Raw genomic sequence first — 20,369 nt, forward strand, 5'->3', positions numbered from 1 at the left:
TTAGAAGAGGGTGTTTGGTATGACCAGTGCTTTCTCTTGGCCAAACTCTGTTAGCCTTTGCCCTGATTCATTTTGTATTCCAAGGCAAACTTTCTTATTACTCCACTTATCTGTTGACCTCCTTCTTTTGCATTCCAATCCGTTGTGATGAAAAGAACATATTTTTTGGTGTTAATTCTAGAAGGTCTTGTAGGTCATCATAGAACCATTCAGCTTCAGCTTCTTAGGCATTAGCGGCTAGGGCATAGACTTGGATTACTGTGATACTGAATGGTTTGCCTTGGAAACAGAGTCTTTCTGTCATTTTTGAGATTGCACTCAAGTACTGCAATTAGGTCCCTTTTGTTAACTGTTAGGGCTACTCCTTTTTTTCTAAGGAATTCTTGCCCAGAGTAGTTAGATATAATGGTCATCTGAATTCAATTTGTCCATTCCAGTCCATTTAGTTCACATTACATTCCTAGGATTTATTTATTTTATAAATGGAAACTTCTACCTTTTTACCACACCATTTTCTTCTTAATTATTGATCTTCTGAAGGAGGTATCTACTTCATGAATTCTTGCCCTTTGTGTGCTTTGGTGTTTGAGTAAAGACAAAAATTAATTTTTGTTTTTGGGAATTGTTGGATGGAATATGCCTTTAACTTTCATTATTATGTGTTTCTACACTTCCTTCTTTTTATAGAGACAGTAACATGGAAACTTACATTGCTCTATGTTAAATAGATAGCCAATGGGAATTTGCTGTATGACTCAGGGAACTCAAACAGCAGCTCTGTATCAGCATAGAGGTATGGGATGGCGAGGAAGATGGGATGGAGGTTCAAGAGGGAGGGGACATATGTATACCTGTAGCTGATTCCTGTTGATGTTTGACAGAAAACAACAAAATTCAGTAAAGCAATTACCCTTCAATTAAAAAATAATTTTTAAAAAAATTATCAGATTTGCCTTAGTTTAAAGAAAAAGGACTCATCATTTAAATCTTTACTCTGAAACTATTTTCAAAACATATTTTTGTTTGGGAGAAAATAAAATTTGATCAATTTAATTTTTGTAGTAAGTTTATAACAGAGGCCTCTTGCTGAAAGTGGAAAAGGAGAGTAGAAAAGTTGGCTTAAAACTGAGCGCTCAAAAACCTAAGATCATGGCATCTAGTCCCATCACTTCATGGCAAATAGATGGGGAAACAGTGGAAACAGTGACAGACTTTATTTTGGGGGCTCCAAAATCACTGCAGATTGTGACTGCAGCCATGAAATTAAGGACGCTTGCTCCTTGGAAGAAAAGCTATAACCAACCTAGACAGCATATTGAAAAGCAGAGACATCACTTTGCCAACAAAGGTCTGTCTAGTCAAAGCTATGGTTTTTCCAGTAGTCATGTATGGATGTGAGAGTTGGACCATAAAGATAGCTGAGCACCAAAGAATTGATGCTTTTGATCTGTGGTGTTGGAGAAGACTCTTGAGAGTCCCTTGGGCTGCAAGGAGATCAAACCAGTCAACCCTAAAGGAAATCAGTCCTGAATATGCATTGGAAGGACTGATGTTGAAGCTGAAACTCTAATACTTTGGCTACCTGATGCGAAGAACTGACTCATTTGAAAAGCCCCTGATGCTGGGAAAGATTGAAGGCAGGATGAGAAGGGGATGACATAAGTGAGATGGTTGGATGGCATCACCAACTTGATGGACATGAGTTTGAGCAAGCTCTGAGAGTTGGTGATGAACAGGGAAACCTGGCATGCTGCAGGCCACAGGGTTGCAAAAAGTTGGACACAGTGATCAACTGAACTGAACTGAGCATTTAGAAATTTATTCGTATTTGACCATATATGTAATGATATATAAATGGATATAGTGATATATAGATATTTGACAGTACTTAAATAAATCATAATTTATACTTAGCAGATGTCACAGACATCAGCAACATTTTTGTGATTCTTGAGTCTGAGTCTCAGCTCTGTTCTTCTAAAACCCTAAGAATTAACACTCAGGTTCATCTCCCTCTATAGCCTGAAAATTCCTGTAAGAATATGTGAGTAGGATTTCCTCCGGTGAGAGGGGTTGCTGGAATCTATTGTTTGGCCAGTAAGTAAAAGTTGGCTATTTACAGGCCCACTTCCACCACAGCCATAGTAGAGAGGGGCAGTTTCCATCAGTAAAAGTCATTTCTGCAGAATATGTCTCTAGGCTGTGCCAAAGAGCTATAGGACACAGCCTATAATGCTGAACTAGATAAGAAAGGTTCCTGATCATGGTGATGTGGTTTTATTTCCAGGAGAATAGATAAGGTCATGTATGGTACATATACTGATCAGTTTCATCTTGGTTTATCTTTGAGGATAGTATGCGCATTAGATCAGGTTCAGAGAAATGGCTAATGATGGGAAAAAAGGCCTGGGCAGTACTTTAAATCATTTCACTTTCAATTGAAAATAAAGGGATCATCTTATGGTCATGTTACCTACCAGGTTTCTTGGCCTCCTTAATCAATAGGAATTGATCATAAACCAGACAAGAAATTCAGGCAAGGCTTTTTTGGGTTCCCTACTGCAGCAGGGAGGAGCAAGAACAAGTAACATGTTCCCTTGCTCACTCGCTGTGGGGCCTCAAACTGGTTCTTTATATGTGGTTACGTTAGAGGTGTGTCCAGGGATCAGGCCTGAGGGGTGACTTAGGTGGTTTACCTACCCCTTTGGTGGTGGTGTCTGCAGGGAGCATGCATTCAGTGCCCTAATCTTGCTCCAAGCTCTTCAGAAGTAGCAGTTGGGTTTCTTGGTTTCTTTGTGTCTTTTGTCCAGAATTTATCCCAGTTGTTTGTGCACAGTTATTTTTAGTCTCTTATAGTTTTTTTGTGTTTTGTTGTTTGAGGAGATTTTTGTCCAGGTGCCAGCACTGCAGCATAGGTCCCAGGTCCCAACCTGTTTTAGTTTAGATGCCACCTTGGTCATAGGTACCATCTCAGAAGTGTTTGTTGTGGTCATGGAGGCCTGAATAGATGGTTTAGTACACTGGAACCACTGGAACTCAAGTCAGGTTGAATCATTGTGTAATGTGTACAGTAGAAAACAATTAGAGAAACTCAGTTTTGAAGTAAAGTTTGAACTGTCAGTCTTAAACTATGGTCTTTAAATAGAGTCAGGATATTACAGCATAGTTTTAATTTCAGGAAATGAAAGATGAAAATAAAATATCCCAAGTTAATCAGATACTCGGGAGTTTATATATATATATATATATAAGCATCCTTTCATATTCCTGTCTTTAACTGGAAAGATCAAGAGACTGACAAATTGAGCTGAGGTCAGAATCTCAGAGGTGATGATTAAAAAGACTGCTCGTATTATGTGGAGTGTTCAAAGCAATACCGACATACCTAGCTTCCTTTGAAATTTGCAGGCCTAAAATTAATGTGTCTGATAATTTAAAGTAGGTGATAATTGATTCCATATGTAGACCTCCTTGGTGAGTTTTTTAAAAATTTGTTTCTGAATAGAAATAGATGCTCATGGTTTTTTAGGTGAATTTTATTCTTCTGTAAATCCAGGCCATATACCTAAAAGCTGTGGTGCTGTTTTTAAATGACAATCAAATAATATCGTTTAATAGCCTTTGATCTTAGTGTAAAAATATGGTTGCATTATGGATTATTTTTCCTTTCGCACACATTTCTTAGAGGCTGGCAGATGAAGAGGTCTGAACAAGTGCTTTGGTGAATGTAGATAAACGATTTATTCCTGACTAGAAAATAGAACCCTGGAGAAGGAAATGGCAACCCACTCCAGTACTGTTGCCTGGAGAATTCCATGGACAGAGGAGCCTGGCAGGCTACAATCCATGGGGTTGCAAGAGTCGGACACGACTTAGCAACTAAAGAGAGAGAGAGAGAATAGAAATTGGCTGTTTATATGAATCAAATGATGACAAGAATTGCCAAATTTGCCATTTCACTTCCTTACTTATAAATTATCCTACTTAGATTGCATCTGTAAAAAAATTCAATTCAAGGTAGACTGATTTGACATGGAATTAACTTTATTTATCAGCCTAAGGATAAATAAATCCCATTCTTTTGTATATTCATTTGACTCCCAACGTCTCATACACATTTATTTCTCTATACTTTTGTTCTAACTGCTCTACTTGCTCCCCTTGGCCCCCAAATTCAGATCGTGGTTCTGGTCCTCACCTTTTGCATGAAGTACCCCAAGCTTGCTGTGTTGTTTTCTGCTGTAAACTTTAGCTTTTGTTCACTCACCTGGTACTTAGTCATGTATTGCCATGTGCAGTGCTATTTTGTTTGGTATTCATCTGATTTACGGCTGTATGTCACCTGGGTGAGCTCCTTGGTATCAGAGGTCGCGTTCTGTCTCGTGCCCTCAAAGCAGAGGGCACATTACTCTTGACAGTGGCAGCTACTGCATGAAGGATTGTTGGACTCAATTTTGACAGTAGGGATGAAAAGTAGGGACTTGGAAATAATAGAAAGACAGTTTAGCATTGATCTGGTTGAGAGACAGCCTCATTCATTCCTTGTTCATTTATTGTCAGAGTTAAGAGAAATTTAAGAAATAATATTAGGATTGAGAAATCGTTTTGGTTTGTGAGCTAATACTATGTACACTTTCCTGTTAACCCATATTCATACACAGAGTGAGTGTGATATTTGGTTCTAGGAGCTAGATTTGTATTTCAGTCAGTGTATTTTATCTTCACGGCAAATGCATCTTTGAAATTGGTGAGCAAGGTAATGAAGCAACATAAAATTTGTGATAGTGTTCTTCCTCTTCTCATGTTTTTTTCTGAGTATTCTCTTATAATGGAAGCAGTCTCTGTGTTCCAATTTCATTCTCTGTGTTTTCAAAATATCTAGGTTCTTAATAAAAGGACAAAGCCATGTTTACTTAACTGCTGTACTATTGAAGATGGAAAGCACTAATGGCTAAGGAGTAAATTTTTTTTAACTTGGTTAGGAGACCAGTTACCATTTTTGTTACATTTGGTTTTTTTATTAAAGCTTTTGGTTCTTATGTTCACTTGGTTTTTTTTATTCAGGTTTTTGGTTCTTACTTGAAAGATAATTTTTAGTGTGGGAAATTACCTAATGTAGAACTTAAGATGAAGGCTTATGTGTCAGAGACTTAATTTTGAACCTTTGTTTCTGTTATACTAAGATTTAGCATCATTTTCAGTAAAATGAGGACACTAATGTCCACATAAGGAGATTAAACGAGATAATCCATGTGAAGCACAAAACACATTGCCTTACACATAGTGAATAACGGCAAGTATTATGTACATTTTTATTTGAGATTCTTCTGTCTTCATATTTTAATCAAGTAGTTTTTATATCGGAAATTCTAGATACCTAAATTCATTTAGTTTGATCATTCTTTTTTTTTTTCTAATTTTATTTTATTTTTAATCTTTACATAATTGTATTAGTTTTGCCAAATATCAAAATGAATCCGCCACAGGTATACATGTGTTCCCCATCCCGAACCCTCCTCCCTCCTCCCTCCTCATACCAACCCTCTGGGTCGTCCCAGTGCACCAGCCCCAAGCATCCAGCATCGTGCATCGAACCTGGACTGGCAACTCGTTTCCTACATGATATTTTACATGTTTCAATGCCATTCTCCCAAATCTTCCCACCCTCTCCCTCTCCCACAGAGTCCATAAGACTGTTCTATACATCAGTGTCTCTTTTGCTGTCTCGTATACAGAGTTATTGTTACCATCTTTCTAAATTCCATATATATGCGTTAGTATACTGTATTTATGTTTTTCCTTCTGGCTTACTTCACTCTGTATAATAGGCTCCAGTTTCATCCACCTCATTAGAACTGATTCAAATGTATTCTTTTTAATGGCTGAGTAATACTCCATTGTGTATATGTACCACGGCTTTCTTATCCATTCATCTGCTGATGGACATCTAGGTTGCTTCCATGTCCTGGCTATTATAAACAGTGCTGCGATGAACATTGGGGTACACGTGTCTCTTTCCCTTCTGGTTTCCTCAGTGTGTATGCCCAGCAGTGGGATTGCTGGATCATAAGGCAGTTCTATTTCCAGTTTTTTAAGGAATCTCCACACTGTTCTCCATAGTGGCTGTACTAGGTTGCATTCCCACCAACAGTGTAAGAGGGTTCCCTTTTCTCCACACCCTCTCCAGCATTTATTATTTGTAGACTTTTGGATCGCAGCCATTCTGACTGGTGTGAAATGGTACCTCATAGTGGTTTTGATTTGCATTTCTCTGATAATGAGTGATGTTGAGCATCTTTTCATGTGTTTGTTAGCCATCTGTATGTCTTCTTTGGAGAAATGTCTATTTAGTTCTTTGGCCCATTTTTTGATTGGGTCGTTTATTTTTCTGGAGTTGAGCTGTAGGAGTTGCTTGTATATTTTTGAGATTAGTTGTTTGTCGGTTGCTTCATTTGCTATTATTTTCTCCCATTCTGAAGGCTGTCTTTTCACCTTGCTAATAGTTTCCTTTGATGTGCAGAAGCTTTTAAGGTTAATTAGGTCCCATTTGTTTATTTTTGCTTTTATTTCCAATATTCTGGGAGGTGGGTCATAGAGGATCCTGCTGTGATGTATGTCAGAGAGTGTTTTGCCTATGTTCTCCTCTAGGAGTTTTATAGTTTCTGGTCTTACGTTTAGATCTTTAATCCATTTTGAGTTTATTTTTGTGTATGGTGTTAGAAAGTGGTCCAGTTTCATTCTTTTACAAGTGGTTGACCAGATTTCCCAGCACCACTTGTTAAAGAGATTGTCTTTAATCCATTGTATATTCTTGCCTCCTTTGTCAAAGATAAGGTGTCCATATGTGCGTGGATTTATCTCTGGGCTTTCTATTTTATTCCATTGATCAATATTTCTGTCTTTGTGCCAGTACCATACTGTCTTGATAACTGTGGCTTTGTAGTAGAGCCTGAAGTCAGGTAGGTTGATTCCTCCAGTTCCATTCTTCTTTCTCAAGATCGCTTTGGCTATTCGAGGTTTTTTGTATTTCCATACAAATTGTGAAATTATTTGTTCTAGCTCTGTGAAGAATACTGTTGGTAGCTTGATAGGGATTGCATTGAATCTATAAATTGCTTTGGGTAGTATACTCATTTTCACTATATTGATTCTTCCAATCCATGAACATGGTATATTTCTCCATCTATTAGTGTCCTCTTTGATTTCTTTCACCAGTGTTTTATAGTTTTCTATATATAGGTCTTTAGTTTCTTTAGGTAGATATATTCCTAAGTATTTTATTCTTTTCGTTGCAATGGTGAATGGAATTGTTTCCTTAATTTCTCTTTCTGTTTTCTCATTATTAGTGTATAGGAATGCAAGGGATTTCTGTGTGTTGATTTTATATCCTGCAACTTTACTATAGTCATTGATTATTTCTAGTAATTTTCTGGTGGAATCTTTAGGGTTTTCTATGTAGAGGATCATGTCATCTGCGAATAGTGAGAGTTTTACTTCTTCTTTTCCAATTTGGATTCTTTTTATTTCTTTTTCTGCTCTAGGTCTGTACAATTCAGATTTTGTGAATCCAAATTAGTTCTTAATTCCTTGTTACAAGTGTTAGCTAAACTATTTTTTATTTTTATTAAAAGAAATATCCTTTATTAGTTATGTGGTAATAAATACATTTTGGTTTATAAGAAAACTGACAGGATGGGGAAAATATAATGTGGATTCTGGAGCCATACTGCCTGGTTTTGCATCCCATTTTTTCCTTTCATATAAATATTCTATTGAGCATATAAAAAAAATAATAACACTTATTTTTTATAATTATAAAAGTAGTATATTATTGCAAGAAATCTGAGAAATACTTGATGGTATTTAAAAAATTAAAATCTTCTGTAATGCCACTCTCAAATGCAACCAATGTTAATATTTTTGTAAACTTTTCTTTGCTTGTCTTTGTATTTTTAATTTTATTATTTTTGTAAATTAAGGTAAGATTGATTTATAATGTGAAATTTAGTTCAGTCAGATTGCCCAGTTGTCTACAAGTTCTTTTTTGTTAATATAGGACAATTTTTTTCTCTCTCATTCCAGGGCTGTTCTTGGTCAGTTATATTTGTGGATATCGATGCCCACAATCGCAACCGGCAGACTTTGTGCTCATTGTTACCCAGAGAATCAAGATCTCATGTGAGATACTTTTATAATAATATGAACCGTTGTTTATGATTGTTGTGTAGTTTTTTTCTTTATCCAAGAAAGTGCTCCAAAGTGTTGGAGGTTGGTAGAAGAGGTAAGAAGAGAGAGTGTTGCCACTCACTACTCTGGCCTGTGGAGATCGTGTTCAGGAAGTGAGCAGAGCTGAGGAGAAAGCTGCTCTGTTCTTTCAGTTTTTGTAGAGCTGTAGAGAACTATATATGTATTTTTTCTTTTTGAGGAAGTAGTAACATTATACCAAAATGAATTTTTTTTTGGTCATGTTTATTATATATTAGAAATGTAGAAAGATATTTTTCGTAAGTTAAATTTCTATTGAATAGAATTGCTTTCCTTATTTCTTTTCTCTCATTCTACTCACCTTTTTCTTTATCTGATAAACTCTTATATGCCTATATAGTACCTGATTGCCAGTTTTTGTAGGGATTATTCAGGGCTCTATTCTTGAAAACACCCCAAATGGAATAATTTAGTTATTTTAAGATAACTATTTTATAGAAGTAATAGAAGATTATGATAGACAAATAGAGTTTACAAACAAGCAAATAATAAGAATATATCCACTCATTTTCCACTATTCAATTATAATCTTAGGGTGATACATTTGGATTTGTATGTATTTTTATATACACATGTAATACTTTTATTTTACAAAACTGGAGGAATATTATTCATAATGCTTGATAACCTGTTTCTTTGAATGGACAAGTTTCTGTGTAGTAACCATTTCTATAATATAAATTTTATTGGCTGCTACTTTACTCAGCCAATTGTTGGACATTTAGATTGTTTTCTGGTTTTCACTATTATGAACAAATTGTTATGACAAACTAGTTGTAATGATTAATTATTGGTGAAAATTTTTACACAGTGATGTAATATACTAAAATTTGAGTCCAGTGTTGAACCTTGAAAATACTTCTTATAACTGCATGAAGTTTTATCTCCTTCGTAAGGTTCACTAAACCATGCCATATAAACACCTGTCTGTCCCTTGAAGCACAGCAGTCTCACTGTCAGTTAGATAACCTTTGTGGCTTTTCATCTCTGTGGTTCTTCTTGGGCTGTGCTGATCATATCACTATAGGCACTTCTATTCCCTTCTTTTTCTTCTTGCCCCTAGAACACAGATGCTGCCCTGCTCCCCTGCATCAGTTATCCTGCGTTTGCCTTGGATGATGAAGTTCTCTTTAGCCAGACGCTTGATAAAGTGATTAGAAAATTAAAAGGAAAATATGGATTTAAGCGTTTCTTGAGAGATGGATATAGAACATCATTGGAAGATCCCAACAGACGCTACTACAAACCAGCTGAAATTAAGGTATCAAAAATATTCCATATCAGATAGCATAACAGAATGATCAAAAAACACTGTTTCAGGAGATAGACTTCTTGGCTTTGAGTTATGGCTCTGCCACTAATTAGCTGTCTGACCTTGGGCAAGTTAATTAACCTCTCTGTATATAATATTGTTCATTGGTAAAAATAATGTTAGTACCTATATTATGGAGGTTTTATAAGAATTAAATCAATGAATGTATATAAAAGTATTTAGAACTGTGCTTGGCGCATAGTAAACTCTTGATAAACATTAGTGTGAAGGCCCATTTGCTCATACTGGGCCATGCTGATTCATTGAGTGAGTAATTTTTCTTTTGAGCTTTCAAATTTTGCCTGCCTACTATACCATTTGTCTAAGATAATAGAAAATATCTATTTGTGATCTAATTTTCAATCTGTTAAGCAGATGCTCTTTTTCTATTTCACTTACTCACTTCCCTCTAAAATACACTCCTCTAAACGTTTAGTTTTAAAGATTTTGTATTTCAAACACATATACAGTAGTAACTGCCTGCTACTTCAGTAAAAGACCCTTGGGGAGTCCGTTTCTTAAATACTTGCCAAATGTCCTCTGATCCCTCATCCATCATTTTCCATTGAGAACATGGACAAGTTCTCAAAGAATGAAGATATTTCAAGATGGGAGATTCTATTGCATGAGTGTAGCCTCAAGCCTCAAATATCTCAGAGTAAATCACTTTCCTTTTTTTCCTCCACCGCCACCAAAGTGAGGCTTCCCCAACGATAAAGAATCCGTCTGCAATGCAGGAGACATGGGAGACGCAGGTTTGATCCCTGGGTTGGGAACATCCCCTGGAGAAGGAAATGGCAACCCACTCCAGCATTCTTGTTTGGGAAATCCCAGGACAGGGGAACCTGTTGGGCTACAGTCCATGGGGTAGCAAAGAGTCAGAAACGACTGACGTGACTGAGCATGCATACATACCCTACATCTGCGTTTATTCTAGCTGTTTTTAAGCTTCCCAGAAGATTATAAAACCTCCCAGAAAAGTAAGCATCCATTCACATTGCTGAAGACTATGCTTTCATGGGGTAGGTTGAAAATCATTAAAAAGAAAAAAAAACTCCAAACCCCTCCCTACCTGCCTCCTGTTGCCTCTGTCTTTGTCGTCACTTCTAAAGAGCATGGTATGTTCTAGTTGTGGACTAGTTGAGCTAGTCCTAGTTGGACTTCAGCTTTCATTACTTTTTCTTTGCTTGTTCCAGGAAAACAGAATTGCTGTTAGTTTCTTTAACAAACATTGCCCTTTAATGCATCTCTAGTTTGTACTGCTCTTTTTTCTTTGTGGAGTTCCTGTAGCTCATCTCCCCAGAGAAACTCATCAAGCATTAACTGAAGCATTTCCTTTCCTATAAACCCTTTCCTGACACCCTGGGCAGGCTCAGATGCTTCATGCTCTTGACTCTTGATATATACCATACATAGACATTTTGTAATGTGCTGCAGTTGTTTTATTTACATGCCTGTTTCTCCACTAGGGCAGATTTTCTATCTTTTTATATCCATAGCCCTCTGTTTAGTGATGCCTGGCATTACTAAGTAAATATTACTGAATGAATGACTACTGTGTGATGGATTAATAAATGAATGAGTTTTTGAATAATAAGAATTCTGAGAAATTTTTTTTTTAAAGAAGTACTTATAAAATCAGTCCAGTTTTTTTATTACAAGAAACTTTCCTATGATGCAAGTGTTCTAATTAATGTCATTGTTCTAATATAATTGTTCATGAAATTTTTAATGTTTTATTTTCTGTTTTAGCTGTTTGATGGCATTGAATGTGAATTTCCCATATTTTTCCTTTACATGATGATTGATGGTGAGTTTTTCTCCTGAAATTTAAACTGTAGGATATAAGTAGTTTAAAGAAGAGCAGAAATAAAGTATGACTCCTTTCAGCTAGCAAAATAGACTGCACTTAGTGATGTTAACTACTTTACATTTTTATATGCTATTCTGCTTTCTGAGTTAATGTTAAATCATTTAAGGCTTCCCTAGTGGCTCATATGGTAAAGACTCTGCCTGCAATGCAGGAAACCTGGGTTCGATCCCTGGATTGGGAAGATCCCCTGGAGAATAAAATGGCAATCTACTCCAATATTCTTTCCTGGAAAATCCCATGAACAGAGGAGCCTGGAGGGCTATACAGTCCATGGGGTCTCAAAGAGTCAGACACAACTGAGTGACTGACACTTTCACTTTCACTTACCCTTCTGCTTTCTGAGTTAATGTTAAATCATTTAAGGAATTTAAAAAATATTTGAAATATTTTAAAAATGATATAAATATATTTTCATCTTTACAAATAATTTTTATGCATAGGAATTATGAACAGTGCAATTTATGACATTGTGAGTGTCTGTCTATAATATTTACACTGAAGAACAGAGAAATTGCAATTAAAATTCAATTTTTAGTTCTAAATGCTAACATGATCTTCTAAAATCAGTGTCCCAGAAAACTATCATATATATTTATTTGCTTTACCTTTTTCCATTTTATTATTTACATATAAAATTACCAAAATAATTCCAATTGGGGTAATTTTTCTAAGGCAAAATTTCTGTGGTGCTTATTGAGCTCAAATGCTATTGGATTTTATATTTTACATTTTAGGTGTTTTTAGAGGCAATCCCAAGCAAGTAAAAGAGTATCAGGATCTTCTGACTCCAGTACTTCATCACACCACAGAAGGTATAGTTGGGATGCTTTTTCAAGACAGTCTTTCTACCAATGTTTCCTTAATGTTCCTTTGAAGTATATAAATGATTGCCTTTTAAACAAAACAGTATATATTCAATTGAAAAAATGAATGGGACTGCAAATGGATTAGAATGAATAATCTCTTAACTTGTTTAATAAACTTGTTTTTTATAAAAGGAGCTCATTAGACAAAAGATGGAGATGGAGATGAATTTTACGAGGTCATGGCTATAGTTACTACCCAATGGTTTGCCAGGTGCGCAGGGTTCTTCATCTGTTACCTACTGTGAACCTCCTTCACTGTATGTAATATGATGATAATAAAAAGTGACTAATTTTTATCCATGTCACCAGAAATACTTTGTTTACAAATGCTGCCCCCTTTAGAGGGCCACTTAGGGAGGCTCCGCTCTGGCCTAACAGTCCTACCACTGCCAAGAGTATTTTGGCCTCCTCTTTGGAGATTTTTTCAGGGCTTTTTACACATTATTTTGAAATAAATGTCTGCCATAGTTCTAAATGTCATTCTTTGATAATGGATTTACTATTTTAGAAATGGTCAGAAGGTCCAGGCTTATGAGTAATGTATTGGTTTCAGTTAAGCACTAGCAGGGACCATAAAGGAACATAAGTGATTTTTCTGTATGAATCAAAAACTAATTCTCAAAAAAAATTCCAAAGGAAAAGTTCCAGATATCTTTGGTGTTTGGATGGATTATTAAAATAACAACATCTGGAACTTCAAAATTGTGGTGTGTTGATTAAAAAAATGGATGGTCTTGCAGACATGATGCAAAAACTGGCAATCACAGCAGTAGGCCCCATTCCTGTCTTACATGAAGTTTATGATATTCTTCGGGGTTTTCCATAAATATCTTAGAGTCATTATATTATGTGCTCACCCTTTAAGATATTTATAATGTTAAGGTAGTAAAATGATTATGGAAAACGTTGAATTTCAAATAAATATTAATGTTTAAAACAAGTTATTTTTGTCTTTATGCTCCAAATAACCTCTAGTCCAATGTGAGACATAATGTAATGAATGTTGTAATGAATATATTTAAAATCCCTGAATCAGGTCTTTTAGTATTCAGTGAAAAATCATTGATGCATTGAGGTAATAGTTTGTGTATCACACTTAGGCTTCATCCTATTGAAAGGGTGATGTTGAAACTATTCTCTGTGTTTCTTAGACCTTTTTACTGGTTTTAGACAGAGGTATCACTGTTGATTGGTTCATGAATAGAGAAGCAAATTTTACAGAAATCTGTGCAGTATTATTAGAAAAATTAAGTTCACTGTGGGCTGATGATACAAGAAGTCTTCTGTAGCACTATTAGAAAGTTGGTTTTCCCCCTATTGAAATCATCCACAGAGATTCTAGTCTTAAATCACTTTTAGTTTCTACCAAAAAATGTTTTTAAATGGGTTGGTCATGGGAGGAAGATGGATTTTTTTCTCTTCAATGATACTGAATGGTAAATAATGGGCTTAATGTTTAAAATGGGGATTTCTTTGCTCTCAGCAATTGCTCGGGGTTATAATTCTTCACTTAAGATTATATAGTATCTCATTTGTAAAGCTTCCACAGACTAATCCTATTACAAATAGCTTCTTCTGTAGCTCTAAATATTTGCATACTTTATATTTATTGATTCACTTAAAGGTGTTAAATGTTGTTAGAAGAGATTATGTACAACTTATATTATAAGTTGACTAACTTATAACATATGCTGTTCCAATTAAAGGAAAGAAACTTTTCCCACATTATTGACTGAGAATTTCTGAAAAGAGTCAAATTTTCCTATATTCTATTGGACAACCTTTCTGTCTTTGAAGGGAAAATTTGGGGAGGACACTGATTTTGTTATACTTTAAATACTTATTTTTTAAATTCCATAGGTTATCCTGTCATACCAAAGTACTATTATGTGCCAGCTGATTTTGTAGAGCATGAAAAAAGAAACCCTGGTAGTCAGAAGCGATTCCCTAGCAACTGTGGCCGTGATGGAAAACTGTTTCTTTGGGGACAAGCCCTTTATGTCATTGCAAAACTCCTGGGTAAGTGAAGAAGACTGGGAATTTTATTTTTTTCCCTTATCGAGATTTTAGAAATAAGTATGTCTTTGTTGGCATTTTCTTTTGGATTTGGGTGGTGTATCATGCTGTTAAGAGGCCTTGTTAAGAGGGAGTTTTTTTTTTTTAATTGGTGGAAAATTGCTTTACAATGTTATGTTGGTTTTTGCTGTACAACACAAATCAGTCATAATTATGTATGATGGCACTAGTGGTAAAGAACCTAACTGCCAGTGCAGGAGACATAACATGCAGACTGGATCCCTGGGTGGGGAAGATCCCCTGGAGGAGGGTGTGGCAACTCACGCCAGTATTCTTGCCTGGAGAATTCCATGGACAGAGGAGTCTGGGGGTTTACAGTCCATGGGGTCACATAGAGTCAGACACAAGTGAAGCAACTTAGCACACACCCACCCCTCTCTCTTGAGCCTCCCTCGCCTCCCCCATCTCACCCCTTTAGGTCAGCATACAGGACCAAGCTGGGCTCCCTGTGTTGTATAGCAACTTCCCACTGTTTTACTCATGCTAGTTTACCTGTGTCAGTGCTTCTTTCTCAGTTTGTCACACTCTCACCTTCCTCTGCTGTGTCCACAAGTCCATTCTCTACTAGGTCCATCAGTACCGTTTTTCTAGATTTCATATATACACATTAATATACTTGTTTTTCTCTTTCTGACTGACTTCAGTCTGTATCAGAGGCTCTAGGTTCATCCATCTCACTACAACTGACTCATTTGTTCTTTTAAATGGCTGAGTAATATTCCATCGTATACATGTACCACATCTTCTTTATCCATTCATCTGTTGATGGACATCTAGGTTGCTTCCATGTCCTGGCTAGTGTAAATATTGCTGCACTAAAGAGTGAGGCACATGGGTCTTTTAGAATTGTGGTTTTCTCAGGGTATATGCCCAGTACTGGGATTGCTGGGTCATATGGTAGATTTACTCCTAGTTTTTTAAGGAATTTTCCTACTGCTTTCCATAATGGCTATGTCAGTTTACATTCCCACCCAACAGTGCAGGAAGTTCCCTTTTCTTCACATCCTCTACAGTATTTATTCTCTGTGGGGTTTTTTTTGATGTTGGCCATTCTGACTGGTGTGAGGTATTACCTCATTGTAATTTTGATTTGGATTTCTCTAACAATGGGTGATGTTGACCATCTTTTCATGTGTTTACTGGCCATCTGTACGTCTTCTTTGAAAAAATGTCTGTTTATGTCTTCTGTCCATTTTTGATTGGATTATTTGTTTTTCTGATATTCAGCTGTATGAGCTGCTTATATATTTTTGAGATCTTTGTCACTTGCTTCATTTGCAATTATTTGCTTGAATTATGAGGGTTGTCTTTTCATCTTGTGTATAGTTTCCTTTGCTGTGCAAAAGCTTTTAAGTTTAATTAAGTCCCGTTTGTTTATTTTTGTTTTTATTTCCATTAATCTAGGAGGTGGGTCAGAGAGAATCTTCTTGCCTATGTTTTCCTCTAAAAATAAAAGTGAAAGTCACTCAGTCATGTCCAGCTCTTTGCAACCCCATAAACTGTACAGTCCATGGAATTCTCCAGGCCAGAATACTAGAGTTGGAAGCCTTTCCCTTCTCCAGGGTATCTTCCCAACCCAGTGATTGAACCCAGGTCTCCTGCATTGCAGGCAGGTTCTTTACCAGTTGAGCCACAAGGGAAGCCCAAGAATACTGGAGTGGGTAGCCTAGCCCTTCTCCAGCAGATCTTCCTGACCCAGAAATTGAACCCAGGTCTCCTGCATTGCAGGCAGATTCTTTGCCAACTGAACTATCAGGGAAGAACTATATAGTTTCTGGCCTTGCATTTAAATCTTTAATCTATTTTGACTTTATTTTTGTGTATGGTGTTAGGAAGTGTTCTGATTTCAGTCTATTACATGTAGCTGTCCAGTTCTTCCAGCACCACTTATTGAAGAGGATGTCTTTTTTCCATTGTAAACTCTTGACTCATTTGTCAAAAATAAGATAGTCATAGGTGCATCAGTTTATCTCTATGCTTTCTATCTTGTTTCATCCATCTGTATTTCTGTATTTGTGCCAGTACCATACTATCTTGATGACTATAGCTTTGTAGTATAGCTTGAAGTCAGAAAGGTTGATTCTTCCAGCTCTCTTTTTCTCTTTCAGGATTGCTTTGGCTATTCAGTCTTTTATGTTTCCATACAAATTGTGAATTTTTTTGTTCTAGTTCCGTGAAAAATACCATTGGTGGTTTGATAGGGATTACATTGAATTTGTAGATTGCTTTGAGCAGCATAGTCATTTTGACAATATCGATTCTTCCAGTTCAAGAATACAGTATATCTCTCCATCTATTTGTGTTGTCCTTGATTTCTTTCATTATTGTCTTATAGTGTCCTATATGCAGCTTTTTTGTCTCCCTTGGTAGGTTTATTGTAGGCATTTGATTCTTTTTGTTGCAGTGGTGAATGGGATTATTTCCTGAATTTCTCTTTCTGACTTTTCATTGTTAATGTATAGGAACGCAAGGGATTTCCATGTATTAATTGTGTATCCTGAAACTTTACTAAATTCATTGATTAACTCTAGTAGTTTTTTTGGTGACATTTTTTAGGGTTTTCTATGTATAGAAAAACATCTATACATGTATAAAAAATATATTAAAAAATCTATGTATAGATGTTTGTCATCTGCAACCAGTGAGAGTTTTACTTCTTCTTTTCCACTCTGGGCTCCTTTTATATCTTTTTCTTTGCTCAGTGCCTTGGCTAGGACTTCCAAAACTATATTGAATAATAGTGGTGAGAGTGGGCACCGTTGTCTTGTTCCTGATCTTAGAGATTAACCCTTTCACTTTTTCACTAGGGAGAATAATGTTTGCTGTGGGTTTATTGTATATAGCCTTTATTAAGTTGAGGTAGGTTCCTTCTATGCCAATTTTCTGGAGAGTTTTTATTGTATATGGATCTTCAATTTTGTTGAAAGGTTTCTCTGTATCTGTTGAGATGATCATATGGTTTTTAATCTTTTAATTTGTTAATGTGATTTATCACATTGATTGAGTTACACATATTGAAGAATCCTTATATCCCTGGAGTCAACCCCACTTGATCATGGTGTATGATTCTTTTAATGTGTTGTTGGATTCTGTTTGCTAGAACTTTGTTGAGGATTTTTGTATGTATGGTCATCAGTGATATTGGCATGTAATTTTCTTTTTTTGGTGAAATCTTTGTCTGGTTTTTGTATCAAGGGACTGTGGCCTTATAGAATGAGTTTGGGAGTTTTCATCTTGGAGTTTCTTATCGTGTAAAAGTATATTAATATGTCTATTGCACTGAATGACGATGGACATTTTCTGGGAAGAAAATCAAATAGGTGTGTGGGTACCACTATGATCATTTAGGCGCTGCATTTAGCTTACTGTATAGGTTCCTAGCAGAAGGCTATGGAAACTTGTAGTCTCTTTTGTAAATGTAATACAATTCTGACTTAGTATAACAACCATGCTTGGTCATAGCTCTATCATCCACTTTGCAAAAGAAATCAGGTATATCAAAGTTCTCTTCTTTCCAATAAATACATGTTGGCAGTTTACTCAGTAAGGGGGAGGCATAATGGGGCCATTATTCATAATCTTTTGAAGAATTATTTTTCAGCTTGTCCTAAAACTTTAGCCTAAGCATCTTTGGACACACTGAAATGAAGGTTAATTTAATGAACACAGAAAGGCTTTATGCATCTGCCTGTGCCATTCCTTGATAAAATGTTTAACATTATTAGTGTTTCCATTAAAAAGGTTATCATATTAGTCAGAATTCTTTTATGGCAAACAGTCTGTGAAGCAGGCTGATTGTAAACACCTGCACCAGAAGAAATGCTTACTGCGTGAAACACTGTTATTGTCTCTGCTGTTCTTAGCATTACTGCCTAAAACCTGAATTTCTTGGTGCTGTAAGAGTAATCATCTTGGTTTCTTTTTTTACATTCCACTAGGGGAAAATATTTCAAAGTCCAGATTCCCGATTAAAGCTTTACACAAATGATATATTGAAGAAGAAAATGGGAACCCACTCCTGTATTCTTGCCTTGGAAATCCCGCAGACAGGGAAGCCTGGTCAACTACTGTCCGTGGGATTACAAAGAGTCGGACATGACTTAGTGACTGAGCATGCATGCAAAAAATGATATATAGGAGCAAACAGAAGCTAACCAAAGAAGAGAAAATTAAGCTATTACTGTTTTCAGTTTGCTCATTTCCTAACTGTATTTTCTGGGTCTCCATATTTACTTAATGCTAATTTAAGAGCCTGTTAAAAACTGTTCTTCTCTAAAGGGACAGTTCTTTGATAAGGAATTGATATTATTTATACAGATTTTGCTATGAGTTTCTGAAAGAAAAAAAATCTACACATGAAAAAAAAATCTATACATGAAGTAGTTTTCTTAGAATCAAGTCAAGTTGCTAAGGTTGTCTCTAGTTAGAATTTTATTTCCATCTTATTATCATGAATACAAAGAAGCCTTGTTGATATTAAGCTAAATAAAACATATTTTGGAAGAGGAATAGTAAACCTAAGACAAGAATTTTAACATCAGAATCATAAGTTTCTGTATACTATACTTGGAAATTACATGTGAGCATGATGAAATTTTCCTGTGAATATAAGACTGAAAACTGGTACCTGGCTATAATTTGAGATCTACACTGCCTTCATCCTGCTTTTTGCTATATATCCAGCCTGGGATGGATACAGCTAGAAAGATTGCTGTTTGAGCAGAGTCTCAGGATAAAAGTAAGAAGGCTAATTAATTGGGAATATAGAATTGACCATACTCTACATAAGCAGATTGAGCTTTAAAAATAAAGAGGATTGAAAATATCAATCAGTAAAAAAAATTGGACTTTCGTTATTCCAAAATAAATGTATTAAATGTAGACAGGTTTTGAATGGAGATAGCATTTTCTTCTGTTAAGATCAGAGTGAACAGAAATAGTCCAGGTCATGCCTTTATCTCTGTTTCATGACCATTTTGAAAAAGAAAATCTTTAAAGAAATAGTCAATTTCTCTTTTTCCTGCTGTACTTCTAAAAAGGCAGTAGAGAACCTGCAAAAGTGGTGTTGCAAACTACGAAACCACATTCTTATTTCCTGCTAAAAAAAAAGAGATGCTGCATATTAATTAGCACTCTGACCTAGCTCTGTGTCATCTGGTTAACAACTCAGTGGTTAAAATGAATAAGATCTCGGAAGATTGAATCATTTAGTTGCTCTTGACTGTTGTATTCTTGCCCCTCCCTGTGCCCTCGCTAAGAACCATCCAGTTTCTATGGATGTTAAGATCCCAGCCACCACATATTCGAACAAAGTCTTATTTATTCATTAAAGGACCCTCAGTTGGATATCTGCTTAACAATATTTTGTGGGCAATTAATTGGAATTATGGAAATAATAGAACATAAACCTTTAAAACCTTTAAAAATATTCTATAATATATGGCCTTCACTAATTCAGGTGAAATTTAATATTTTGCTCTATGTATACCTTAATGATGGAGAAGGAAATGGCAACGCACTCTAGTACTCTTGCCTGGAAAATTCCATGAATGGAGGAGTCTGGTAGGCTACAGTCCATGTGTTCGCAAAGAGTCAGACACGACTGAGTGACTTCACTTTCTTTCTTTCTTTAGTTCCTTTTGGAGAGGGAAATGGCAACCCACTCCAGTGTTCTTGCTTGGAGAATCCCATGGATGGAGGGGCCTGGTGGGCTACAGTCCATGGGGTTGCAGAGAGTTGGACACGACTAAGCAACTAACACACACATACCTTAATGAATAATATACAACAAAGCTACGTGACTTTTATTTCACTGTTAGAGCAGAAAGACTCATTATGCTATTTCCTGGCCCAAGACCTGAACTACCCACTGTGTTCTTAGAAAACAGTTAATTATTACAGTAATTTTTTTATTTTTAGACTTTTAGAAAATCAATGTTTGCCATGAAATAGGTAAATGAACCACAAACATGTTGTT

The 20,369-nt window shown here is 35.9% G+C and overlaps 1 protein-coding gene across 10 annotated transcripts in view; it reads left to right on the forward strand.

The window, feature by feature from the left end:
• Positions 1 to 20,369, forward strand: part of PHKB (phosphorylase kinase regulatory subunit beta) — a 227,997-nt gene that overhangs the window by 109,044 nt on the left and 98,584 nt on the right. For all 10 annotated transcript variants that reach the window (XR_015145436.1, XR_015145437.1, XR_015145433.1 and 7 more), the window contains 5 exons: positions 8,083 to 8,178; positions 9,329 to 9,526; positions 11,330 to 11,387; positions 12,185 to 12,262; positions 14,177 to 14,335. Coding sequence is in view for 5 of the 10 variants with exons in the window: in XM_086350564.1 (XP_086206690.1) it covers positions 8,083 to 8,178; positions 9,329 to 9,526; positions 11,330 to 11,387; positions 12,185 to 12,262; positions 14,177 to 14,335 (589 nt within the window). In the remaining 5 variants the exon portion in view is untranslated. The remainder of the gene's footprint in view (positions 1 to 8,082; positions 8,179 to 9,328; positions 9,527 to 11,329; positions 11,388 to 12,184; positions 12,263 to 14,176; positions 14,336 to 20,369) is intronic.

Source organism: Bos grunniens, chromosome 18, assembly GCF_055505025.1.
Source record: "Bos grunniens cultivar Pamir isolate PY7600 chromosome 18, Bosgru_T2T1.0, whole genome shotgun sequence".
Lineage (NCBI taxonomy): Eukaryota > Metazoa > Chordata > Mammalia > Artiodactyla > Bovidae > Bos > Bos grunniens.